Source organism: Pungitius pungitius, chromosome 3 (assembly GCF_949316345.1).
Source record: "Pungitius pungitius chromosome 3, fPunPun2.1, whole genome shotgun sequence".
NCBI classification, from domain to species: domain Eukaryota; kingdom Metazoa; phylum Chordata; class Actinopteri; order Perciformes; family Gasterosteidae; genus Pungitius; species Pungitius pungitius.
In genome coordinates this window covers 18,447,152-18,474,806 of record NC_084902.1, presented here as the reverse complement: position 1 = coordinate 18,474,806, position 27,655 = coordinate 18,447,152, and the positions used below count along the sequence as shown (strand labels likewise).

The window sequence follows — 27,655 nt, the reverse complement described above, 5'->3', positions numbered from 1 at the left end:
TGAATGGAAAAATTAAGTTAAATTGATTATTGCCTTTTTGTCGAACATTACATAAAATACTTGAACGTACTGTGCTTTTAAATCTGCCCCCTGATGTTTGACCAATCGGCGTCTCTGACACACAACTTCCTCGCTGCATTGTAGACCAATCACAGCTCTTCTTTCTACATCGGGAGCGCACTCAAGTTGTAGCAGTCTGCTAGGTCTCATCTCCAGTCAACCAGGGCAGAGAGCCTGTCCATCGTGTGGCGGACACGGTAAGTGTACCGTTGTGTACACACAAAACGCCCAGAAAGTGAGTGAAAAGGACACTAGGACTGTCCTGACATTGGCGCTGGATTTTGTGAGAGTTTTCTGACCAAAAACCTGAGTCTCCTGCGCCGTATCCGCAGCATTAGGTAGGTGTTTTTTTTGGCGCTGTGATGTTGTGGCCATGTCCTCTCTGCTGGGTTATTTTAGCCCGAAAGCTACGACAATCAAACGCACATTTGTGTGCAGCTTGTTTTTTTAAACTGTATTATGTCAGTTTCTTAACCTCAACATGGCTAATTCTCCCGCGGGGGACACTATTGCTCGTGCTCGGCGTGTTTGCTACGAAGATCGGATACGAGTGTTATCACGGCTTATATAATCACATATAAATGTACACCATACAGTGAATGCATTTGTTCTGGTATGTAACGTTACGTTGACGGATCGGGCCGTTACATGTCGCCCGTAAGGTAAGCGGATTCATCTGCCGTGATTATCGTCTGACGTGACATTAGGTCAAACACACCGTTAAGATTTTTTTCTTTTCTTTTTACAAACGTGAGGAAGCAACACTCTGCACTTTCCAATACGCATGGTTCACATTACGCTTCCTAAAATTTCCATGACACTTCGATTCCTTAAATCTTCGAAGCCCTCTTCCCTAGGAGCGTTCATCACACACGTAACGTCCACGTTTCATGTACATTCCTAGGCTTGGGGTTTAGATACTCCTGTTGAATTAACCAGACCATATCACAAACGGAACCCTCCATTGACGTCGGTTGAGCTGTGCGTCTCCCGATGAGCGAGACGTCTATTAAATGCACGATCGTAATAGTTTGGTTTGAGGTCGGGCAGGTCTATGACTTAAATATATAATGGAATGTGATAAGGTTGTGTACGTGTTTTGGCCTGTAAGTGCAGCTTTGAAAGAAAGAAAAAAATGACCAAGACTCACATTGGTTAATCACATTGGTTTAGCTTATGCGTCCATATTTTCATGTATCCAGATTGTCAGGCGCCTAAAGCATCTTGAGTGCTTACTGAAGATGTCAATCTATCAGAAAAAAATAGCTTGTTCATGAATTGTTCAGAGGATTTAAATGTGTTTGTGTGTGTGTGTGTTACACTCAATAGATTGTTTAATTGTATTTATTGTCATTGTAACGACACATATTTGGTCATCTCCCAGGCAGATTTTACCAGGTGGAACAAGTTGAACCAACGACTCTTCCTGCTGTCCTCGTGCACTTTGCTGTGCTCTCAATTCTCATCATTTGACTGCTGTCCAATTGTCAACAATCTCCCGACCTTTAGCCAGTTCGTTTTCCAACCACTGTCTTTTAGGGACTCACTGGTGGTCCTCTGCAGACAGTGTGCCGTGCAGGGTAAATGTTGAAATGGAAGCTACCAACATGCTCCTTGCCCTATCGGTCCTAAAGTTGTCAGTTTCCCACTCATCCTCCTGCTGTTTGACACATTGAGGAATTCCTCTCTCTGCTGTATATTGTGCCTTTTACTTTAAATAAAAAAAAATTCATCTCTCCACTGACACCATGCACGCAGGGGTTTAAAATATTTTATCGCATTCTAAACTACATTAATCTCATAGATTAACACGTTAACTTTGACACCTCCTTTCGAATAAAGAGTCCATTATGAAGGAGGGCAAAGCTGAAGGCACAGTGGTCTCCATGCATGCCTCAGTCACTACATGTCTTAACATCTTGTATGAAGGACAAACAATAAGTTACCGTATCGCTGTTTTTTTTTTTAAGATTGCAAAAGTTACAGTGAGTACTAACTTAACAACGATCCAGAGTGCACCAGGAGTTTGCTCGCACTCAGTTGGCCTTTACTCACTGGATATTATAAGTGAATAACAATTTACATTTTTATTTGCTAATGTGCTAGCTAATCTTGTCAGCAGTTTACCTTCGAGCAAAAGTTTTTTCTTTTTTGGTCTTACTGACACCTGGGGTAGGGTACCAAGTAGTGGTGCCAGATTTCAGGGCTTTCTTTTGGAGCCAATTACATCTACAGTGGTTGTTTGCAGATAACCTAAAATTCATATAATATGTCAGGAATGACAACATTGTACTCTTTACCTTTTTTATGTCTATCCACAAAAGAGAACAAACTACTGTAAAAATACTGATTCTCAAAGTCAGGGAAAGGCCGGCTATCACAGACGGTGGTTAAAATATTTGTAATGTTTGAATTTTTTTTTATTGGTTTGATTATTACATAAGAGGAATTGTTTGTTACAACCCCAATTGCAAGAGTGATATTAAAATTGTTGAGATAAACCAAAGTATATTTTCAGCTCTGGATGCATTTTTTTCTGTTTTTGCAACTTTCCATGGACGGGGCCAAATTAATTTTACTATTGTGCTGTTAACTTGCCCTAACAGCACACAAAACAAGAACCTAATAATAATAATAATCTCCAGAGCAACACTCCCACACAGACGGTCCATGACCACTGTGTCCGGCTGCCTTTCAAATTGTGTTCATACTACTAGAGGCCTTCCTCCCAATGACACACTTCTGTCGAGTCATTGGTAGATCTACTCCAACGTGTCACTTCACTGATTAGTCATGCGTCAGTTACAATCCTTGCATTGGACTGGTGGGTGTGTATTGCTCAATGTTTCCTTACTTTAACAGAGTATGTGGAAACACACTTTTCACAATGCAGGAAGGGGTGCATCGTGTGACCACTTCCTGCGTAAACTGCATGTATACTCCAGTAAGACATTAGCTGGCTTTAGTTTACTTTTCGCGTGGGGAAGTGATGGTTCAACTAATTTAGAATGGAGAAAGCGTACTGCTTAGGCAGTATGAAGACATATTGCACCTCTGCAACCACGTGAGGTCAAATCTAGCAGAAATTATTCAGTCCAAAGGACCGTAACATTCAAGTCGGAGCTTTGTTTAAACCAACATTAGAGTTATTCTTGATTCTGGAAGTCTTGGCATGATATATATTCTGGTTTGGGTCCATTAGTGTTGTCATTTGGCAACCAAGTGTGTGTGTGTGTGTGTGTTTTTATTTAGAACTATCTACAGAACAAACACCATAGGGTGTATATACAGCAGGTGAAATAAGTATTGAACACGTCACCATTTTTCTCAGTAAATATATTTTTAAAGGAGCTATTGACATGGAATTTTCACCAGATGTTGGTAACAACCCAAGTAATACATCCATACAAAGAAGTTCAGAAATAAAGTTATGTGTAATAATGTGAAATGAAACAGAGAAAAAGTATTGAACATACTTACTGATATTTATTCAATACTTTGTACAAAAGCCTTTGTTGGTAATGACAGCTTCAAGACGCCTCCTGTATGGAGAAACTAGTCGCATGCATTGCTCTGGTGTGATTTTGGCCCATTCTTCCACAAAAACAGTCTTCAAATCTTGAAGGTTCCGTGGGCCTCGTCTATGAATCTTGATCTTCAGTTCTTTCAATGGGATTTAAGTCAGGTGATTGGCTGGGCCATTCTAGCAGCTTTATTTTCAGATCTGTCAGCCGATCCGTCCCCCCCGAAAGATGTAAACCTACGGGAAACACTGTCTTGTGTGCTTATATCTGGCATACACTACACTTTTGTCTGGGGGACGAAATCATTTGTAATGTCGATCTTCTTGACATTGGAAAAAAATCGGTCAAGTCTGGCGTTCAGAAAATGTTGCGATGTTGACACAGGCCGATGGAGTTTCCGTTTTGGCTTTACTTTTCAGAACCAGGGGTTGGAGAAAGACATCCATTATTCCTGTAACACAGTCCAGCTGGAGGTGGATTGTGTTTGCTCCTACTATGTGATTGATTTGCAGCCTGACTGTTAGAGGTTGTGAACAAGGTATTGGTCAAAGTCCAGCTGGTTGATCCTCTAGTAGAGGGGACGTTCAGGAATGTACCAGATCAAATGTTTCATTGGACGCTTTATAAAGGAGGAACCATTGTCAGTATGAGGGCAGCAGTTAGAGACCAGTGTAAGTTAACCCTGAAATGAGCGAAACTCTGGGTTGTCCGTTTCAGAAAGGGAGGTAACTAATCCTCAGGGTCAGTCGCTATGGTAACTGAGCCTGTGAACCTAACCTGTCGGGAGCAGGTTTTCTTCAAGAAACCTTGAGTTTCTTTCACAGGCTCCTCCCTCTGATAGCAGTCAGCCAATGACACAGCACACTTTCATTTCCTCATTCATTCATACTCTGAATCAGGTGGATTTTAGCAGTTTCCACATATGAACAAAGTAAGATCCTGTTACGTTCATCCTGTTACGCTTCACAGTCCATCAAATATGTCCATAACTACCGTCCCCCATCGTCGACATGTTCTCACATCCGAGCACATTCTTTGTGTAGTATTACGTTTTTATGCAGACTGCAGTTTCTTTTAAAATATTTGGTGATGGAAAATATTAGTAAAACTACTGCAATGTAGAGCCGTGAGGAAAGTGTGAAACGTGTTTGTTCCCTGGTCACAAACCAGTGAGAGCCATTAAAGAAATCCACAGCATGCACATGAATAAAATACATTATAGGTTCAATACAATTGAACCAGTTTTTACAAGCGATATCATTCTTGTGATTAAATATGAGCATGGTGTGTATTCTAAGCCTGTGTGTATTGTAGTGTAAAAATGTAATTTCCACACTGGGAATTAGTAAAACGTATGGATTATGATTAGTGTGAACATTACATTTTAACTGACACTATATTGGAACTATTGAAAGACGTTTCTCTGTCTTTTGCTGCAGTAGCGTGTTGCTTTGTTTCTAATTAGGGTTCATACTCGCCGTACGCTTTCATTAATACTTCCAGCTCAATAGGGGTGACGTGTGCCGATTGTTTGTGGTTGTTGCCATGGTAAGTAGTTATATCATGGCTCCATTCATGCTGCCTTCAGCGCATGCGCTCAACTCAGAGTCAACCTACCCCGAGTTGATTGAACCAACTCTAAACAGCGGTTCTGAAACCCAAAACTCAGAGTTTCCTATCTCAGGGTAAATCAACTCAGAGTTCAGGGATAGACTCAGAGTTTGTGGAACCTCCTTTCTGGAATACCCCCCAGGGCTACACTAGAGGGAGTTCTGTTTCCACGGACATTGTAATTTATAGTGTGTGTGGAGGACAAATGGATACAGCATAGTACATGGTTCAGCCCCCAACATTTGCTTCATTTTGAATCCCTCCACTCTACAATAATTGTGGACAGATGCAACAAAGTTCTGTGAGGCATTATATGACGGATAGCTCATACCAGATGATTCTCTCCCACCTATGCCAGTAACCCTTCATCCACTCAAACACCTAATTGAAGAAACCTTTCAACCTGGGTATGTCTAAGAAGAAACGATTGAGAGGCCAGTAGAACCCTACGGTTACTTTATTGTCCTCATTGGTATCGCTCATTTCTCCCACCAGGGCTTCGTGAGGTAGTTATTAAGTGTTGATGTGATTTGGTTTCACCGGTGCTCCATGGAGAGCGGTGTCATTCTCCACTGCTTCCCCTAACAGATCAATTGAAAAAAAAAATCCTGCAAGTAGGATACTATATCAATAACAAGAGGAGAAAGCCTCAATCCATTTAACACAAACACATTTCAGCACCAGTGCGAGATGTAACACAATACTGGTCTGAGTCAACCAGGCATACAAAAGGGAGACAAACACAGGTTGAATGTATAAATTAACACCTTTTAGTTTTTTTTAATAATGATCAAATTTGTGTTGAATATGAAAAGTGCTGTGATGATTTGAATTGACAGACATGTGTTAATACCAACTTGTAATAACTCTTTGGTTTAATATTATAGATGACTAGTGCATTTAGTTATTTAGTATCTTCTGTCTGTCATTTTGTTCAGTGGCTGTTTTTGGTAAGGAATTCCTTAAAGAGAATGATGTTAGATGTCAGAGAGGCTTGACCTGAGCTGCACTCATTTCTTCCAACTGCTAAAGGGAATCGGATGGCGGAGTTCCCCTTTAAGGCAGCAGCCTTGGGGAGCCGACCTGCTTCTCTTACTAATAGACTTAACATCTTGGCAGCCAGGCACATTTTATGACTTCCCCTCCCTCTAACAGTGAATCACCAAGAGGTCACAGATGTGAGATAAGGGGGGGCTAAAAGCAACGGCAAATACATGAACATTCTCAGATGCTACACCTTTATGATCCTTGTACAGTCCTTCCACATTTTTAAATGTTTCAGTCCCAATAGCTATAATGTTTGATTGCAAATGCTCCTCATTGTATAATTAAGGGTTAACATTTGAAGGCATGTCGTTGCTAATAGCAACAGCAGGCCTTTGGCTCATTATGTAAGAGTCACTTATTAAGAAAAGCTTGACGCTTTAGCCTCAAGTTTTTTTTCTGGACACATGGAGCGTGAGCAGCCGGGTTCACCTAGAGCTTTGGCATGTTGCTCCTGATGTTTTTCTCAGCAAAAGTCAGGGAAAAATTGTCTGTTGAGCGAACACAGTCAATAAAAAAACATGGAAAGTTAGAGCAAAGCCGATGACGTTGTCTTGGTCGTTCTGTTGTGCTTTGTCCAGATGAATGTGCATCCAGCCAATCCCTCAGCTACGATCAAGGGGAAGTCTGGATCACTGGGCTCATTGCTCCGGTGTGATGAAAAGCAGCCTGTCACACAGAGATGGCAAAGTCAATGCTGATGGCTTGTAAACCGTCATACGGTGACATGGAGCATGCGTAAATAGAAACCAATTTGCTTTGTTTTTAATGCCCCCAGTCTTCATTTGATTTTGTATAGCCCAAAATTTCAAATCACAAGTTCGCATGTGTACAGTCTGTACAGAGCAGAGACAAAAAAAAAAAAGCAAATCAATAAAAGGTTTAATAAACCAGCTGCGGTGCTGGTTTGCAGCTTATACTTCTAAACAGCAAATGGAAAGTTTCCAGCTAGAACACTGTCAAATTGATGTGCTAGTCTTGTGTGTTTTGTGTGTAAATGCATATCGACCTATCTGCAGAATGAGCTTGAGTGTACGGCCATGTCACAATCACAGGCTGACTGGTAAATGTCTAGCCAGAGCTATCTTTGGTTCTATGTACTTGCTCTCGTATCAGCTGACAGCAGAGTTTTAGTTCTTGTATAATTACAACTATATTTCTTTTGTTTAACAATTCAGGCCTCATGGAGCTGGGGACTCAACGGCTGCTGTACACCAGGGAACTTGATCCATGCCCGGTTCCCGGCAACCTACCATAAAGAGTGGGAACCTTGATTGCCCCTAGTTTGTTTTCTGTGGTGAAATCGTACCCCGTGGCCTGCAAAATGATTGGCAAGCTGAAACAGAACTTATTGGTGGCGTGTCTGGTCATCAGCTCGGTCACGGTCTTCTACCTGGGCCGCCACGCCATGGAGTGCCACCAACGCATCGAAGAGCATGGCCAGTTGGGTGCCATCCTGCCTCTGTCTGCCCTGGGGGGCAGCATGCGGACCACCCTACGGACCGGCCAGAATCTTAGCATGCCTTTTGTTTACAACAAAGACATGCCACTCATCTTCATTGGGGGTGTCCCCCGCAGTGGGACCACGCTAATGCGAGCCATGTTGGATGCCCACCCGGAGGTGCGCTGTGGCGAAGAGACCCGCGTCATCCCTCGTATTCTGGCCATGAAGCAGATGTGGAGCCGCTCGGGCCGAGAGAAGATGCGCTTGGACGAGGCAGGCGTAACCGATGAGGTGCTGGACGCTGCCATGCAGGCCTTCCTGCTGGAAATCATTGTCAAACACGGAGAGCCCGCCAACTTTCTCTGTAACAAGGACCCTTTTGCTTTGAAGTCGCTGTCCTACCTGGCCAAAATCTTTCCACGTGCCAAGTTTTTGCTCATGATTCGCGACGGCCGGGCTTCTGTCCACTCCATGATCTCGAGGAAGGTAACAATCGCTGGATTTGACCTGGGCAGCTACCGCGACTGCCTGACCAAATGGAATCGGGCGATAGAGACCATGTACACTCAGTGCCTGGAGGCAGCTGACAAATGCCTACCTGTGCACTACGAACAGTTGGTCCTTCATCCTGAGAAATGGATGAAGACGCTGCTGAAATTCCTTGACGTTCCGTGGAATGATGCAGTCCTCCGCCACGAGGAGCTCATTGGGAAAGCTGGAGGAGTGTCCCTCTCCAAGTGAGTAATGTGAACAGCTCTTAGAACAGGGGTTCTTAACCTTTATGACCTCGGGGCCCAACTTTTTAAGTACAAAATGGCCGGGGAACCGTTCAAATATTAACACTGTCTTGGATTAACTAATCAATGTCATTTTAGGTTGGGTTTGTATTGAATGAGTAAATAAAATAAAAATTTAACAAGCAAAAACATGAACAAAATTGAGAAAATGTAATTAATAAAATGGAGTAAGAAAAAAGAAGAAAAAAGAAAATTGAAATAAAGTGCAATTATAAATATTGCCTTTTAATCTTCGAGATGACGGACTTCTTCTGCATCTGTAGCCCATTATTCTTTCTTTAAAAAAAAAAAAAAAATCCACCTGCTTTCCCCACGCGCGATGGATCTTTAATTTGGACGGCTTCAATGCTTTGCGCGTTCACACCAAAATCCAAGCGAATTTTCGCCACGCTTTACTCGCCCGACTAGTTAGTTAGTTAGTTATTTAGCTTAATTTGCATCCCGTTGTATGTGTGTGGCTTATCTCCGTTACTTGTCTGTCTCTTTATTTGTTGTGTGAATTACGCAAACGGTGTTGCGTTTGGGTTCTTGACGTCATCAGTCGCCGCACACAGCTTTAATTTCACCGACTCCTCCAGGAAGTGCGTCTGAATGACCGCCGCTTCCAGCGCTGCTTCAGGATGACCAGCAGCTGGTTTAATGACCGGTTATCTCGGCTCGGTGCCAGCGTCTCTCGATTAAACACAAACTAACTTACTGGCGTTCAGTCTCAGCTGTGTGTGTGTGTGTGTGTCTCCGGTGAGCGGCAGTTTCATAAAGTGTGTTCACGTTGTGGCAGCAGGAGGAAAGTGATGACGAGCGGAACATCTCCCCGCTTATTGGCTTTTACCAGATGGCGTCGGGCGAATTTTTCACCCAAAAATCTCCCCATCGGCTGGACAGTGATTCTCAATCATAGGGCCGTGGCCCTAGAACATTTAGTTGTAGTAGTTACAGCAAGGATGCCAATTCGATGGAATTATTCACTGGCGTTAGCGTCCTTTTACCGACTCAGGTTAAGAGAATTGTTACTTTCATAATTAAAGCGGTATTTGGCATGAAAAGTAAGGAGCTTAATGCCTACTTTAACAATGTTAAATCACCTGAAAACAACACAATTATTTTCAGCAATAGTTTTACCGGAAACTATCAGTAGACCGTTACGTTAGTTATCACTCACCGTAGGCGATGGTATGTTGCTCGGTCATCTGGTGACGGAAGGACATGTGTTTTATTAATGTTTTCGGTTGACAACAACTTTGGTAGTTTGTTTGGCAAGTTTAAGTGCCTCGGAAGCCTTGCAAAAAATGCGGGTGGTTCTCTTGTCGTCTTCCTCCAACCAAAGCTAATCTATCTACCATTTTTCGACAGTCGTTGGGTGCAGGGATTTTTTCTTTTGATCCTGAGATGTTGACGGAGATTGGATTTGCTCGCTAGTTAACTAAATTATAATTATGGTTGGAGGAAATTATGGGGACATTTATTGCCCGCCTCCTAGTGATATCGGGGGCAAAATTATATTTCTTGCCCTTGTATTTCTGACGCTGATGCATCCTACCCTTGTCGTTGTGAACAAAGTCATAAAATCTGCTCATTCTGCACTGTAATACGTTTAGATTCCATCTTGCATAACCCTCACAGCTTCTTCTTGTCGCTGCAAAGTTCAATATCTATTTTTCCAGGCTTACCAGTCATGTAATGACGCTGGCAACAGATGTTTCAGATTTGTTCAGCATATAATCAAATTACACAACTTTTGTGAACATAGTTCACATTTAGCTCACACTTTGCTTAATCAAAGGGAACTTAAAACAATAAGTGATGGATTTTCCATGATGCTAATCTTTTAACAAACGGACAAAGCTATCTATTCAACCAACGTTACAACAGCGCTCCATACCGTAAGCACAAAACAATCTGTATGAAAACTACACAATTATTCCACATTTTGGGTTATGACTTACACGGATTGCAGTCAAACAGGGTTGCATTTGAATAAAATGAAATGTGTTTTTTTATTATGATTAGCATCACCAAGTTTCCCATTAGCTCCCCAAAGTGATTATTATTATTTTTGATAATGGCAACAACAAAAATGTTGTATCTATACTTATTGTGTCACAACAATCAATCCAGTGAACCAAGCTGAAGGATCCAGAAGCTCACCATAACATGGTGTATGGTGGTTCAAGTTTAGATAGCACGTTGACTCAAGTGCTCCTCATCCATGCAAGAACACTTGACGGCTCCGGCTCAACAGGTGAGGACTCTTTAAATGTTCTACCTGCACAATGGTAGAATGCTGAGCCACTTGAAATAGAAAAAACAAACTGGAGGTCAAACTATACAAAATGGGGGGGGGGGGGGGGGGGGGGGGGGGGGAGGAGGAGGAGAGAGTGATTAGTGCACACGTCACCCCACCACAAATTGAATCTGATTAAATATTAATGAATAGCGGCCCTAACCAAAGTGCTCTGGGCCAAGTTGCAGATAGGCATGGAGACACTGCTTTGTCTTGACAAGGTCGAAACAGATTCACCATGTGGTTAGCAAACACAGCGCTGGACACAGCCGCTTTCCCACCAAGAAAGTAATACTTCCCTGCATCCATTGGTTTAGGTGCAAGGCTGTCAACAACTATAGCCATGCTGCTCCTTCGTGTAGCTCGTGGCGCAGTTCGCCCAGTTTTGTTTAAAAAAATAAAAATATAGCTACGCGCATTGTTAAAGGCTCTAATGTAAAACAAACGTAGCTGACAGAAATGCCCTCAGTTACATTGTGCCACCACAAGAATGCAAAGAAAACAGATGCAATGTTTTTGTGTCAATTACATTGTATAACATTTTAATCGTGCAGATTTTAGACTGCTTTGCTCCTCATGGGCTTTGCGGTCTGGATGAGTTATGGCTAGCTCCGTAGCGGTACACAAAAAATGACGAAGCTGGGCACCGCTTGCTTGGTTTACATTTTGAAATTCTACATTCTGTTTTCTTGAAGTGTTTGCATGGTTTAATGGTAGATTACAATCAGTTGAACAAAGCCTTAAAAGAGAATCACTGTGGTCCACGCCTTAGCTGTCCTTAACTTCTTCACTTTATTTGGGCTGCAGAAGCATAGTAACGTTTTCAAAGGTTGTGGGCAGTTTTATCAATTATTCAAAAAATAGATTCCTTACTTATAACGTACCGGCTTGCTGGACTGGACACTCGCTAATGTTATATAAGGCTTTTACTACAGATTTGGTGGCAACTCAAAGGATCAATGGCTTCTCACCCTACATAGTGGTAAATAGTTATTTAACTTGTTAATTCAATTGTTCATTAATTCAATTTGACCACCTATTAGACTCAACTGCCCAACAAAGACGAGTGGTATCTGGTGCAGTTTATATTGGATTAATTGTATAACTGTACAAGGCCTCTGTATCAGAATTATCACTGATGCTAATTTGGATACAAAAATATTTTGTATCTTCAAAAAAGCATGGACTGTAAAAAAAATTACAGATGACACCCTCCTGAAAACTAGGCTTTTTTTCCCAGGATTGCTTGCATGCAACGCTCCATGGTGTTCTATTGAGCGGTTTACACCATAATACTCCTCTGACCTGTAGCTATGTGGCGCTCGCTTGTTAAAGCAGCTTTAAGCCACACTTTGTTGGTAGTGGTAAACATTTCCATGTATAATGAGCCACACAGGTTTTCTGTTTCATTACTAGGACTTTTTTTTCACAATTGATCACAACTAAATTCTTTACAGAAATATATATATATATATATATATATATGTGTTTTATTTGCTTTCTAGCATCCTGCAGCTGCGGGTCTCTAACTCTAAGACTATCTCAGTAGGGCCCATTGCAATATCATCAATTATCTGACCTTGATTTAGTGGAGGCCTTGCTGAGCTACTTGCTCCATTATTTATCTCCGAGCAGGTGGGGCGGTCCACTCCTCCCCATCGCTTCATCCCATTAGTGAACTTGATGCCTCCATCTGATTCTCTTTTATCAGCTGGTGGTGATACAGAACACCACATCGAGCATTGGAGGCCTTGCAATGAATAATTGACAAGTCAGAGGCCAATTAAGAGCATCAGGCTGAAGGGAAGTGGTCATGTGATGGGCAGAAAGGTTTTTATTGTGACATCACATTTAAGACCAAGAAGAGGGTTGTGTGTACATAACCTTGTCTGCAGCTTGGCTGTGAATGATGGTAGATTGATTACAGGAAACACACATTGTCCTCCTCATTTTATAATGCTGTTGAGTAGGAGGGCAGCTGATTTATGATTGATTTGATCACTGGTCAAATAAAATAAGGGTGTTGCTGCTTTTTTGCGAACAATTCCAATTGTTGTTCATTGATCTATATATCCAGATAGAGATGTTATTGTTGTTGATTTTTTGACCAGTGGGGGCACCCATCCCCATCATCGCCAATATTTATTCCACATACCGGCAAATAAAAGCCACTTATCACAAACTAATACAATGTTGCATACCACGAAAACATCAGAACCTGGGCCACAATAATAGCTAAGCGGTTTATACCAGAGGTGTGGACTCGAGTCATGTGACTTGGACTCGAGTCAGACTCGAGTCATGAATTTGATGACTTGCAACTCGACTTGGACTTGAATACCGATGACTCGTGACTTGACTTGGACTCGAGCCTTTTGACTCGAGAAGACTTGCTACTTCCCATGAAAACTGGGGGAAAACATTTTCACACCACCGCGCCGCTCTGTTTATCTGCATCTGTCAAAAAAATGTGCGCCACCTGTATGCAGAGAGCGCGCGCTGCACGACATCCAATCACTGCAGTCCATTTGACCGTATCAACGAGACAGCTCGTTCATGGTTACAAAAATCGGGATTTTTGAACCCGGATTCAGACTCCGATGGAAATCCCCGCCAACATTATGTCAACGTCCGTTTTAAAGTGGTGTAATGAGCTGAGTTAAAGTTATTAGTTAATCAGTTATGCAGATGTTGCATGTGTTCACGTTATGCTCCGTTACCAGCTGTAGTTACGCGAGACAACCCGAGTTTTGGGGGGCCGTGAATGCGGAAGTGTTCGTTCGGCGTGGTGACGGCCAACAGTGACCGAAGTTGAGTTGTTTTATATAAATAAATGCAGCGGAGTTGCAAGCCAGTCATCGCCTCCTTATTTACGCTGCAGCACTGGGGTGAGCGTTACAGTACTATAACACAGTCACAGTCGATCCACCATTACCCTTCCCTTCGTAGTCTAGGTCTGTGAGGCAGCGCACCATCACCCAGGGTTCCCCGTCCCCACTATAATAAAAGGACTCGAAATGACTCGAAACTAAAATGGTACGACTTGTGACTCGACTTGAGACTTGTTAGTTGTGACTTGTGACTCGACTTGACTTGCTTCGTCTTTGACTCGACTTGACTCGGGACTCGAGGACAATGACTTGAGACTTGCTTGTGACTTGCCTAACAGTGACTTGATCCCACCTCTGGTTTATACATCCTCCAAACATGGCATTTTCAAGTAATGAATGTTCACCGGCTATAGGGCTGAGCGGTATACCAGTTCAAGATTTCCGTACAGTATGAATTTCTCACGTGCCGTTGTTACGCCATAACAACTGATGTTGCTTTTCGGCAGGCAGCAGAGTTCATTTTTACACGTCATCACGGAGCATGCAGCGATCTGAGAAACTTGTCTTACGTGTGTTGAGATTGAGTCATGGTTCTAACTCTTATAACAACAATGAAAAACCCACAACGAAGACACTTTAACAGGGTAAAACACCACGACACAACAATTTGTAACACTAATTGTACATTTATAAAAATGACCGAATGCAGCCGAACTGCATGCTGGGTACAGCTCACAACTGCTACATGAAAACACGGAAAAGAGTGATACAGGAAGAACAAAGAGAGACCAGAGATGCACCAACACAACTTGTGCTCAAAAGAGGAGCTGTGTCTGTTTGGAGGATTTTTGCTTTTGGAAATATCCGACGCAAGTTAGATTAGAAAACGATTTATTGCAAAGTGTGTCGCAGCCTCTGGGGAAAACACTAGCAGCCACAATAAGCTAACACCCTAACTTGCTGACCTGTTATGAGCAAATTGGCCAGCGAGAGGCGAATAGCTGTTCAGGTAGCCGGCGGAGGTCCTTTTCGGGGTCAATTATTGAATGTGTTTACTTGAAAAAGCTATCCCGGGATACTGTCAGAATCTTCTAAATACATATGGATTTTTTTGCCATACTGCACAGCCCTAATTGGATATGCTGGGTTACACAGAAATCATTCCTTTTCTTTTTAGGGTCTAGGGAGAAACTAATCTTTTTCTAGTCCGGGTCATACTGGTCTGCACGTTATTGATTCTGACTGGCTAACAGCGCTGTCTCTCTTCTTCATGTGTGTCAGGGTCAATTCTATTTGCTCTGACGACTAAAGGGAAGGGTTGCTTTGAAATCGAGCAAGGATTGGCTGAGATACTGGAAAAAAATAAAATAATTGAAATGCCTTTTTGTTGGAATGCTTTTAACTTGTTCTTCTAAGCTTTATTCTATTTCTTCTGTAAATATTTTGAACTGCTTCTAAATTTAAATCTAACACTAAATATTAAAACGCTTTAAATGTGTTCTATGACTTTTCAGCCTATTATGCTTGAATTAATACAAATAAAATTCTTTCATCTTTCTACTTCCTCAATCTTTTAGCCAGTGCCACCATTTAAACTTAAATAAAACAAATGGTTGCGGAGGAAGTGAATTTTCAAAGGGTTGTGCAGAGACCGGCTCGGGGTATATTCTATCGATTCGTCACCCGTGTTATTTGGTCATAACATCGCCTGCATGAGAATAAAGCTGAGCTGCACTTGCTATACTCTGTCAGGTCTTTATCTTTTCATTTTCCACCACAACATTTAGCAGTCTCTGGTCTCGATGCAGTACCTAAAGTGACTCCTTGCTTGTTTTTTTGTTTTTTTGCTGAGTGGATTTTTGGTTCTCTGCCCATCTCTCCACCCTTCCCCTGAGATGAAAAGAAAACAATTCAGTGTATTAATCATGCAGGAGACTGTACCGGACGAAGATTCAATTGCAAAGTAAATGGATTAGAGGAAAGTGAACTGGAATATTGATGTACAGAATCTGACGTGGAAACAAAGCCATGGAGGAGCGGGACTTGTGAGTGAGACCAACCACCAGAAAGTGGTTTTAATTCATGGAAAATTAAAATGCTTTGATAGAGATGGTATTGTAAGTTCCACTGTAGTGATACTGTTTTGTTCTTTTTGGTGCTTCAGAACACAATGCAGTTCTACATACATTTTCTTTTAGTTGTAGGTTGAAGGAAACACAATTCATTCCTATGAACATATCTCCCCAAAGTTACATGCCCAATGGACTATCCGGACCTCAGCTACTCAAGATCAATGCCAAACCTAAACCAATCATCTCATCAACCACACATGCAGCATGGGTCTTGCCAAGAAAGCAATGAGATTCCTAATCACCTCAAAGGTGTAAAACAAGGAATGCAAAAACAGTTTCTACTGCTTTGAACACAAACACGAAGCTTTACACTCACTACATAGTTTCTACTCTAAAATACAGTAACATAAAAACATTTAAACGCTAATAATGCTCAGTAGGCTACATCAAACAAGTAATTCCACTGTTAACTCAAATATGAGTAGTGAATCTGTAACCCATCACATGCACTAGTGAGATTTGTTTTAACTAACACAATAAATATACGACAAGAATTCAATTTATCCTTTGGGAAACTGTTGTACAGCATTACAAACTTTAACATAATATCTTTAATGACAACATTTGAGAGAGATCTGATTAATCTGCGAGCAGCAGGGTGTAAAGTAAAAAAACATGTAACTTCAGGTTGGCACCAGGTGGTGCATCAACCAGGATTAAAAATGGTCATATGGACGTCGAAGGTAAGGAGGTCCTGACATATGGAGCAGATTAGATAATGTATGGCCGACTTCAATTTTCATGGCGAACTGTGGTATTTGGCCAGTGCACCAAGCTCACAAAGTTTCATGTTTTTAAAGGCAAAGGTCTCAAGATTACACTGCCTGAATTTGAAAAGAATCTGAATTGATCTCTGGGAGGAGTTTGGTCTTTTACAACTCTAAAAAACAATAAAAATGGGCAACAAATGGTAGTAATATTTCCTTGAAATACAATAGGTTCCTCTATGACTATTGATAACATAAATAAGTTAACAGTAAGGATCAGTCTGTGAGTTGCATGTAGATAGTGTTTCCCATAGGTTTACAACTTATGGGGGGGGTAGTAGACTCTGGGAAACAGTTCGGGCAGACTGAAGATTGTTAAATGAAGTTAATCATTTGCATGCATAACAAATACAGAGTATAGAAAATGTTTAACCAAATCTTTGCAAATCGACCTAGGGTCTTAAACATTGCAAATGTGTTTCACTACTATGCTTCAGCTGAGAGCTCAAAAACACTTTTTTTTCCTCTTTCCAGGGTGGAGAGGTCCACAGACCAGGTCATCAAGCCAGTCAATGTAGAGGCATTGTCCAAGTGGGTGGGAAAGATCCCAGCTGATGTAGTGAGAGACATGGCTGTCATCGCCCCCATGCTGTCCAGACTGGGCTACGACCCACATGCCAACCCCCCAAACTATGGCCGGCCTGACCCCAAAGTCCTGGACAACACCAGAAGGGTGAGTACGGATGAATTTGGCTTCAGCTTCATACACTGATTTAATCACAGTAAAACACCAGTTGATTATGGTAAATGTTAGGGCTGGGCACTATGGCCAAAAATCGATATCACTGTATTTACAAACATTCTGAGGGCATCCCGGTATGTGACAGTAAACACAAATTCCTTGACCCCGAAAAGGACCTGATCAGCTGTTTGCCACTCGCTGGCCAACTTGCTCGCAACTGGCCGGCTCGTTAGCCTGTTATCTCATTAGTGTGTTAGCTAGTTAGCGTGTTAGCTGGTTGTGGCTGCTAGTGTTGCCACCGGAGGCTCGACTGACTTTGTAATAAAACGTTTTCTGATCTGATGAAACTTATGTCGGATTTTCCCAAACCAAAAACCCTCCGAACAGACACAGCTCTTCTCTTCTGTAGCTGCATCTCTGGTCTCTTGTTGTCCCTCCTCAATTGCTTTGCAACACGCGCAAGCCTTTTGGAACCATGAATTGAAACCCTAGTAAATGGTATACCGTATTTTCGCGACTATAAGGCGCACTTAAAATCCTTTTTTTTTTCTCAAAAAACGACAGTGCGCCTTATAATCCGGAGCGCCATATATATGGATCAATTGGTTGATCCATACTGGTTAACGAGGATTCATTGGAGGGAAAGTCTGGTGCCAGCAGCCGCGGTAATTCCAGCTCCAACAGCGTATATTAAAGCTGCTGTAGTTAAAAAGCTCGTAGTATCTCGGGATCGAGCTGACGGTCCGCCGTGAGGCGCCACCGTCTGTTCCAGCGCTGCCTCTCGGTGCAAGATGCACGAAAGCATTTGCCAAGAATGTTTTCATTAACCAAGGACGAAAGTTGGAGGTTCAGAGATATTGTTAATATCCACATTCACGTTTGAACAACGTTACCATGGGAGTGAACGCTTAATAAAGTTTGATCTAGTGGATGCATAACGCAGCCCCAGTCAAACGTTTTACTGCAGTATCTTCTATTCTATGCGCCTTTATAATCCGGTGCGCCCTGTATAGGAAAATAGTTCTAAAATAGGAGATTCATTGAAGGTGCGTCTTATAATCCAGTGCACCTTATAGTCGCGAAAATACGGTATGTATATTGGGCCAAAGAGGCAGGCGCGCAGTCTGGAGGAACAGACAGTAGTTCATATTCAAAGACTAGATGGGATGGTTGCGTTTTAGATGAGATTTTTGTTTAGTTGCGTTGCCCCTTTTCGTTGCCACTGTTTTTGACCAAAGTCGACATACCGGCTCATTCATGTCCAGAGGCTCGCCGCTCTTTCGGCTTAAAGCCAAAATGTTCCCCTCACCGTAGCTAAAGATTTCGGTTTTGAAACCAAGTATATTTGGACTTGTTCATCCTAATTGACTCGGATGTTGAATAATATATCTCTGCACTAAAAATGATCACATAAAGCTGTCAAAATTGCTCAAAAATGAAATTGGAATATTTGCTTTAAAAACTCACATATATCCAAATATCTAGTTGCTATGGAGGAGACATGCGTCACGTCCAGAATGAAGTCACGCGTGCATGCGCAAAGCCGCCACTGCAGCGCCTTTCCTCGCTGAGGTTGCACATTAATAACGGGACAAATTAATACATCGAGAACTAGTTGTATATGTAATTTCTTTTAAGTTCAAACATATTTAACAACATATTATTTACACAAACATAAATTTGGCAGGCTTCATTCAGTGATTGAAACAAATGTTCTTAACATATAGAGTTGAGTATAGAACCGACATTCAACGCTCAGAGCGAGCTGTGCTGTGGTAAACTTTGAACTTTTCCTTGGCATGAAACAGCAAATAATCAAACCAGATTGAAGCTGTTGTAGCTCTAGTCGCGCCGCTGCTGTTGTTTTTTACATTCAAATATTAATTTTTTACAGGCTCGACTGACTTTTACACTACGTCATCATTCGACCATTCACACACTGATGACAGGAACTACGATACACAGTGCCACAAGCCCAGCAGTAACTAGCATTCACATCAATCACACTCTGAACAGGAGCAATGTTTGGGTTAAGTGAATTGCCCAAGGACAAATGAGCAGTGGAGTTAGCAGGGCCTGCGACGACCAGGATCCCCACCCACCCACAGTCGGAGGGAAGATGAAGGGGAAAAAATGTTCCACAACTGCATAGGCTTCCCAGCTACAACTCAAATATTTTTACTAAATCTAAGTTCAGGTGACACACAGTGTTATGCTCTTCTGTTTTACTTTGATCTCTCAAGGTCTGTGGAGGCCAAGATTGTAAGTTTCCCAGCACTTAAGTTCCCAATTTCTCAGGCTGATGAATTGTAAAATGAAAGCAGTGCTAACATCCATAAGTTACGGTCATACTCATTTTGAGACATTGGAAAATGTGTATAAATGATGTGACCAACTAGGAAGAAGATGACTTCCCGAGCTCATTGGAGACATGAGCTTAGGATCAAGAGGTAATTCAGACTGAAGAATGTCTGTTCATTTACTGTTGGCATGTTTTCCAAGATTGACCTCTAGCTTTTTGGACTGCGCAAATGTCTAAACAATTCTTTCTGATTGGTTGCTTCCAACCACACAGTCTGGAACTCTGCCCAGCTGCCTGGATATTTTCCTCAAGCATGATTCATACCTAAATATTTCCATGAAAACCTGAATAATATTTGAAATGTACCACAGACAACTGGGAAAAATGCAACAACTCCAGCTATAAAAAGCAGCTAATGCTTGGTCGTTGCATAATGTCTTTTGCTAAAATGAAGGTCTCCATAGATACAAAGTTACAAGTAAGTGGAAATGGTTTTGACTAGCCCCCTTACTTCCAATGACGGAAAATCTTAATGGTACAATAATGTTTAGGAGAATGTTCTGCTCTGAACTGAACTCAATCTCAGACGTAAAATCTCTTGTTTAAAAATGATGGTCTGCACAAAGCAAGGTCAGTCGTATATCATAACTGATACCGGTTAAAGTTGAAACACAACAATTAGATAGTTGATTGCCATGCTGGTCTCAGTGTTTCAAGCTAAAGGTCAACTGGCAAAAGGTTGATGATTTATCAGATTTTATGTCAACTATGTTCACCTTGAAAGTTGGACAAATTGCAATGCTAATGTAGCCCCATAGCAGCTGAGGCCGTTGGGAATGTAATTAATGTAATTGGGCGCTATGGCAAAACATGTATGTCACAGTATTGTGTATAATTCTGGTATTATTATCAGAACGCAGTCTTTTTTTCTGAGTAAACACATTCATTCATTGACTGTAAAAAGGTCAGTCAGCCACCTGAACAGGTGTTCCTCGCTTATTGTTGGCTGGCCAGCGAGTAGCTGTTGTGGCTGCTAGTGCTGCCACCAGAGCCAACATCAGCAGACACGGCTTCCATTTCAAGCTGCGTAGGTTTTGTTGCTTTTTGAAAGGAGTCACCCTGAACAAATCATCTGACACAATGCAACACTACTCGGCCAATCAAATGTGTTCGTCTCGATTAGTATCGACCTCGACTCAAGTTAAACGTCACAGATGTTTTCTTACATGACGTTGTCCAAAAAGAGACAAGAGGAAACCGAGACCAGTGTCTTTTAAAAATAGAGTGCAAAGAATCTAATGTTCATTATTTTCTGTGCTGTACAAAACCAGTATGTGTCATATGAATAACATGTGTCTTATGATTGTAGGGTTGTGTTGTTACATTTTGTGGAAAAAAACGAAATGCCTGCTCTGCGTTGTATAAAACGTCTGGCAAACAGCTCTGAACTAAAACACTGTGTGAGAAGCCACATGTGGAAATGTGCTCTCTGCTGTTGTGTGAATTTTTACCCAGCCTCATCCAAATATTTACCATCTGTCTCATCTCCTCTTTTGCCCTGATTAATAAACATATTATGCAGTTTGGGGGTAGCTGCTCAGAGGAGAAATATTTTGGAAGCAGTCATCAGGACAACTTGTACTGCATATGTGACCAGTAAGGACTAGCAGGACAAGTTATCACTCTAAGTGGTATCAGCTCTCTGTTCATAGAAGTGAAGACACGTTTACTGACACTCTGAGTTTACATTGATTTAACTCAGAAATCTAACTTTATTTACTAGCTAATGAATTTGTTAAAATGACGACAAAAACTGTTTGTAAGGCCCCATTAAAGTGAAGCTGTTCCATCTTGGTGTAAATGAAGCACAATCAATAGCTTTTTAAGAGGTGTTGCAGTTGTTGTGATTCCTGGTGAGAAATGGATATTGGGATCAATAACTCATTTGTTTCTCCACAATAATGCTAATGACTCAGTGGGGGGATGAGAAACAAATGCCTTCAAACTTCCTCATCTAGCGTACTGTGCTTTGGGCCGGATACTTTTCTGCTCTAAAGCTCAACTGAGTATTTAACGAGTATTGAATGAAGGTGGCCAAAAGATGTATTAATGTGGACCTCACAAGATTCACATGTCTTACTCCATAAACTCTATATGTCAAGTCAAGTTAATTGTCCTGGCATTCCTTATTGGTTTGTCTCAGCAGTTTTGAATCCTTAAGTTCTTTGATGAAATTGCACTTTCTTGTTTCTTGTTCTTAGTTTGTATCTCTACGGTTGAAATGCACTTATTGGAAGTCTCTTTGGATAAAACCGGCAGCTAAATGACATGTAATGTAAAAGTTCTAAATGTTTACCGTTGCCATTTTCGAGTTCAGCCGTTTTTTTAACCAGCCAACGTTATGTGACCAGACGCTGAATCCGGATCTGGTAGAGGCCTGTTAATCACAAGCCTTTTGAGGAGTCAAAGCGAGAGCTTTGTTCTTCTTTCTCTGCATTAAGTTGGAGTTGTTTCCAATGAATGTTGGCCTTCCAGTTTGGGGTGCTGCAGATCTTGTTGCTGCTTTTTCCGATCACGTGTTCCTGATGGTATCGTTGGTATGTGACTTCCAACTCTCACTGGAACGGTTCGCAGTCAAGTGTATTTTGTTTTTTGTTTTTAATAGTACATTAAAATGCTTTAATGAAGAAGCTAGCAAACTAGGGATTGAGGCCAATAACCTCATGTTGTAGTCATTTATTGTGTTGAAACTACTAAGATACAAAAGACACCTTTGCATTGCTGGCCGTGAATAACCTGAACTGCCGCAATTACCAAATAGCACAGTCAGAAAAATAATCAAAGATAAAGTTAGAAATGATCAGTCCATACCAAAACTGATACTTTTCTAACTAATTCCACCCGCCTACCTTTACATACAGCAGTGACTTCAAGCATACGTCCGGTCTGAAAGAATTTTAGAGTGCAGTTCAGACAGAAACATTTTGTTTGAGGGCTTAACACCACTGAAATCCTTCCACCCACATAATGTGAAAGTAGACGCACACACTATCCCCTGCTGATGGTGGCTCCACACTGGCAGCTTGTCAAAGACACTGACTTGGCTGTGTCCACATTGAACCTCCTAAGGGCAAGCCACTGCTGGGCTTAGTTTGGCACGTCAGACCGACCTGCAGCTTATACCAGCAGGCACCTTGGCTGACCTTATTGTGCTGGTCTCTGCGAGAGTGGGCTCTGCGGATGGACACTCCCGGGTCTTTTTCCACCTACAGGGTTGTAGTGGTCATTTTGATTCTCGTTTAGTCAATTTTGTTGACATTTAGTTTGTGGGAAGTTGCCTTTAGTGAGCTCAGACAGGAAAACATTGTAGGCGGCGTTTTGACATCCGATAAGTAAAACATTACAGTACAATAGAACAGAGAAGACAAAAACAACATGAACCTTAAAGTGATGGCTAGTCTGTCAGGGTCGCACAAGGAGGACTAAAGTGTAAACCAAGGTTTCAAACAAAATAACCTTTTGCTAATTAAGCTACAAAATGCCTAGGAGTAAGTAGGAGCAAGCTCACAGGAACGTTGAAGAAAATTGTAGTAATCTCCATGAAAAGAGTTGCGTAATAAACTGTAATACCGTACAGGGAGTGATTATGGTGACAATATATCACTTTGATGCCACTTTAAAGCAAACTTAAAAATATCAGTATTCTAGTACAACTTGTTGCAAACAAGCTAATATTCCATATTATCCCTTTGCTATCCTTTCAACATCTTTCAGGTAAAGCAATGTTTCAAGAGGTCGTGAGAGTTCATTCAAGACAGAAAACAACTAATGCTTTTACTATCAAATGTATGGTTAATAATGGTATAGCATATGAAAAGCACAAAGCAATGCAATGTATACTTATACCAGGCAATGGTTGTAATTTCTAAAGATGTTTTTGATGGGAGAATGTGATCACCGGCATTGGGAAATCTGACTCATGCATACAGCCATTTTATCAAGGGTGAGGTGGTGAACTGAAGCCAGACTAAAAATATAATGAGTCATCATGAATACATTCTCAGATCTCAGATCTCACATTTCTTTGAACTTAGGTTTCGGGTTACTCTTTAAACATCAACCACCAGTGTTATTTTGCTTTAAATTGTAATAATTTATAAAACCAACTGAAACATAACAAGTAGTACTGACACTCTTGATCATCTGATGAACAAGTACTATCTTCATAGTTTTTGTGTGTACAATTGGTGCAATGAGCATAACTTTCAATATATTCAAGGTTCATTCCATAGTGACCTAAACAGTATGCAGTCTACGAACTGACAGGACTCGTTTTATTTTTGATGGGAGTATCAGAACTCAGTAGGGATGTCACGATACCAGAATTTGATTAAATACCACATAAATAATACAATACTTATATTTATATTTATCTATAATAGTAATTAAAACAAATCTGGATGGTTCCCTTTTTACCAGCTTGGTTCTGCCCCGTGTTTTGAACACATGGACACGTTTGGGCAATGAGGCCATGGCCCAATCCCTAGCTACCCCCTAATCTCTGTACCCTCACGGTCACCTGGTCAGTTGTTGCGTGTGAGTGCTTTTAAATTGTGTAAATATGACTGGAAAAGCACTTTGCTGCCACATAGACCATGTTGACTGGGGCCTCCGAAGCGGTCAACTCTCTCTTCTCCCCCTGCAGCGTTGCTCGCACATGTCTCAAACTTCATGAAAGTGTCGGGACCCATCGGGAATCGTGTGCTATGACTTTCCTAAGAGAAATTACTTTTACTTTTCCCAAAAATTCTTCAAACGTAGGGCTTGACATTATGTGCCAAAAGGGAATACGCATACCTCCCAACGGCTTTCTTGTAATCATAGTTTTGGAAAAACATTTACACGGGGTGTTTGACGTAGCTCAGTGTGTGACATCATCGCAGAGTGTAGAGGACCTTGAAATCTTGTAAAAATGCTGATTTACAGAAAGGGTTCATAAAGGGCTCGAAAAGTCTGCCCGAGAGCCTCAAACACTGAACGATTTGAAAATGTGAACTCTGACGGAGTAAACGGGAGCGCCTCAAACTCAAACCAGTCTGCCCTCTCTCTGAAGACTGATCTGGAGCATGCGAAATAGACAGCGTCTGACCTAGTGCACAACTAGAGGGCATTATGCTGTCACTCTTTCTCTTGCATTGTTTACCTCTAGAGGTAAAACAAAATGCGCTGACTATTTTTTATGCATCGTATTGGGTGTATCTGGTGAAGAAGGATGGTCCCAAAAGTTTTATGTGAGGGGTTAGTGACGTATCCTAATAATTAATATTAGTTTTGCCTGAAACCGGGAAAGTGCAGCTCATTCAGGTTTTTTGTGTCCTTAAGAAAGGGTAACTTGTTTTTCTCGCCAGGCTAGTTCAGATGAGAGCTCGACGAAAGATACAAAGTTATGGAATGGTTTCTAATAATATTGCCTTAAGGAAGTATCTATAAAATGAATGGAATTGATCCAAGCTGAGAATTTGTAAATCTCTATAACTAACGTTGGTGTTCATTTAGTCTCATAATTTATACAAAAAGGGATACACTTAGAAATAGGACCTAACTAGCCTGACTCCTTTTAAACTCTCATTATTTCTTAAATAATACCTAGTTGGTCATGGATGTTGAATGCAGCACCAAGACCAGCTAAGCAGTTTGTGATGGAATGATTTGGTAAATCTTCGCCATGGTAATCCAGATGATGAAGTCAGGTTCAATTAATTTGTTTAGTTCTAAACCTGGTTCTTTGTTTTTCCAGGTCTTTAAAGGTGAATTTCAGCTACCAGATTTCCTAAAAGAACAATCACAGGTACAGTTACAGTAACATTTCTGCCTGTTGTTGCGCGTTTTTTTTTAACTGCCTAATTTGAGTTCAACCATCTGCAGCTCAGTCGAAATCTTGACAGATTTCCCTCCGCTCCCATTTACACATCTCCTTGTTTTTAAATTAATTTCATTACCATCAAATACAGCTTTTTGTTTTCTGGTCCCCAGTTTCTGGGTGTTTTGGGTCTTGGTTAATTGTTCGTTAGTCTTTGTGTTGGCCTGTTGTTTCTTGTTTTAAATGGCTTTTAATGGCTTAAGAACACTTGCGCCCTCCGCTGGTAGTTAGATGAAGCTGCATCTACTTTCTGTTTGCTGATAATGACTTTGTATCAACGCAATCATCCTTTTGTCCATTGAATGAGGTTGGAAATACAATAATTGAGTGACTGTGGGTATGTTCTTATGGTTTTAAGTAGCGCATTCTGGCATTTCCTCTCTTTTACATCTTGAGAGCACACACTAACGTCTGTATGTGGTTTGCCTCTCGTTCCTTCTTACAGATTCAGAAGTCTGCAGAGAAGCCCAAACCCAGTTAGGAGCAACAGGGAGGCCGTCACCTCAACACATAGGTACAGCTCCTCCACTGCATTCATCTGCACTTTAGAAATGGCAATTTTGTACATAAAACATTCAATAAGCTTATGAAATTTCTGTGGGAATATGTTTGTGGCCCAAATAACATGCACAATTATATCAAAATGATGAATTGATTTTGTGATCCACATAAGTAAATAAGACTGTCTATATCTATATTGTTGTGCTCAATGCCCAGGGGTTAGTTTCTTTGCTAAATTCAGAATTTAGAATACCATTTACCTATAACCATAGCCTCCAGCAGAGACCAGCCCACCGGTCTGCCACCAGATCTGCAGGCCACAAGTAGAGCGCCACTCCGCGGGCCTCCACAGAGAGCCAACAGATACTCCACACTGCTGGAGAAACTATCCATATTGCTGGGCTTGATGGAGAGAAGGGTGGGACAGCAGAATCTAAACCAAGACTGCTTGTGCTGACTGTCAGTAAAATGAGAGGCTCAGAAACACGAGCGCTTTTGTTTTATTATAAACTGCTTGATTGTATTTTTTAAAACTTGTGCATATTGTTAAGCACTTTGTATTGAAAGGTGGTATATAATATATTTTGTCCACAGTGGCCCCAAAATTGACACAAAATCAAAGTTGGAGTTATTTAAATAACCTTCCTCTGTGTGACATTTATGCTTACGTGCATATTTCTGATAAAAATAAGACTGATCCAGCCCTTGAATGCTGCATGGGGGGACTTGCCACAATCTGCAGTGGGAATCCTAATAATGGGATTCTATAAGTCTTTCTCCTACCACCCCTTACTCTGCCTGCTTGCTGCTAAATGCTAACCATTGCATAACTTTAAATGGAAGAACCGAGAGCCACTTAAATGGTAGCTTACCTATTTGTTCTCATTTTTTTCCCCATTGTCTTTCAAACCCACTTCTTATAAATTCTGAATTGAGAAATAAACCTTTTAATTTTCATATTTATGCTCTGTGGGATGGAGCCAGGCAGCTGAGATACGTAAGGCCCAGGGTGTATGTTGGAGCACCAGAGGGAAGGCGGTAAGTATGCAGGGTCCATCACCGCTGCAGTGTTTCCCGTATGTGCACATATACGCGTATGCGTGGGGACGAAACGGCCTGCTCAAGGGGCAGGGCGCCCCTCTGATGTAATGGTTGAAATACAACTCCAACATGGCTCTTTTCTAGTAATTGCTTTTATTTCTTTTAATTGTAGGTAGTGGAAAACAGATTAGAAAGTATTGGTGACATCAAATGTTCTCTTTAGATTAATATCTGACTAACATCACAGAAGGTTTGGTCCTGATTTCAAACTAAGATCTACTTTGCTTTGAACAGGAAACAAGGTGCAGCAGAATCACGGACATCGTCTTGCCTATCTCACTTAAGGGGGCACGCTTCAAAGGGCACAGCAGGACCGTCTCCTACCCAGCGAACTCTTGGCCTTTCATGTTGTGCAGAATGTTAAATGTTACTAATACGTCTCTCAACCACAGAATGTCTGCTGATTGTTATTTCTTCATGTCATGTTACACTATACAAGTTTTTTTTTTTTTTTTAATGATTTCTGGCCACTTGGAGAAAAGAAAATCTGTGATTCTGTTGTAAGAAACTGCAGTGACCAACATCGCAAGACACATTTATGAATGAAAAATTAGCTTTTGGAAGATGCCATACCGATTTTAATGTTCTTAATCTTTTTTCATGCCTTTGTATTGTGAAACATCATGGGTACTGACATGATAAATATCTTTTTTTTAAA

General features: G+C 41.3%; 1 protein-coding gene across 4 annotated transcripts; it reads left to right on the top strand.

Annotated features, from left to right (window-relative positions):
- Nucleotides 1-146: 146 nt before the first annotated feature.
- Nucleotides 147-27,655, top strand: tpst1 (tyrosylprotein sulfotransferase 1). Of its 4 annotated transcripts, none has more exons than XM_062561296.1 (6): nt 147-257; nt 7,418-8,420; nt 16,966-17,164; nt 25,273-25,323; nt 25,841-25,909; nt 27,232-27,655. In XM_062561296.1, the coding sequence occupies exons 2-5, from the start codon at nt 7,564-7,566 to the stop codon at nt 25,874-25,876; spliced, it is 1,143 nt and encodes a 380-aa protein (XP_062417280.1). In that variant the 5' UTR covers nt 147-257; nt 7,418-7,563; the 3' UTR covers nt 25,877-25,909; nt 27,232-27,655. The 4 variants fall into 4 exon arrangements, with proteins under 4 accessions (XP_062417280.1, XP_062417282.1, XP_062417281.1 ...); XM_062561295.1 differs by having other exon boundaries at nt 169-398; XM_062561298.1 differs by lacking the exon at nt 25,273-25,323 and having other exon boundaries at nt 168-398.

Excerpts from the sequence above, each read along its gene's own strand:
- tpst1 (XM_062561296.1), top strand. The coding sequence starts at position 7,564 with ATGATTGGCAAGCTGAAACAGAACTTATTGGTGGCGTGTCTGGTCATC. Across the intron at positions 8,421-16,965 it reads GGAGGAGTGTCCCTCTCCAA|GGTGGAGAGGTCCACAGACC; the intron begins GTGAGTAATGTG and ends TCCTCTTTCCAG. Across the intron at positions 17,165-25,272 it reads TCCTGGACAACACCAGAAGG|GTCTTTAAAGGTGAATTTCA; the intron begins GTGAGTACGGAT and ends TTGTTTTTCCAG.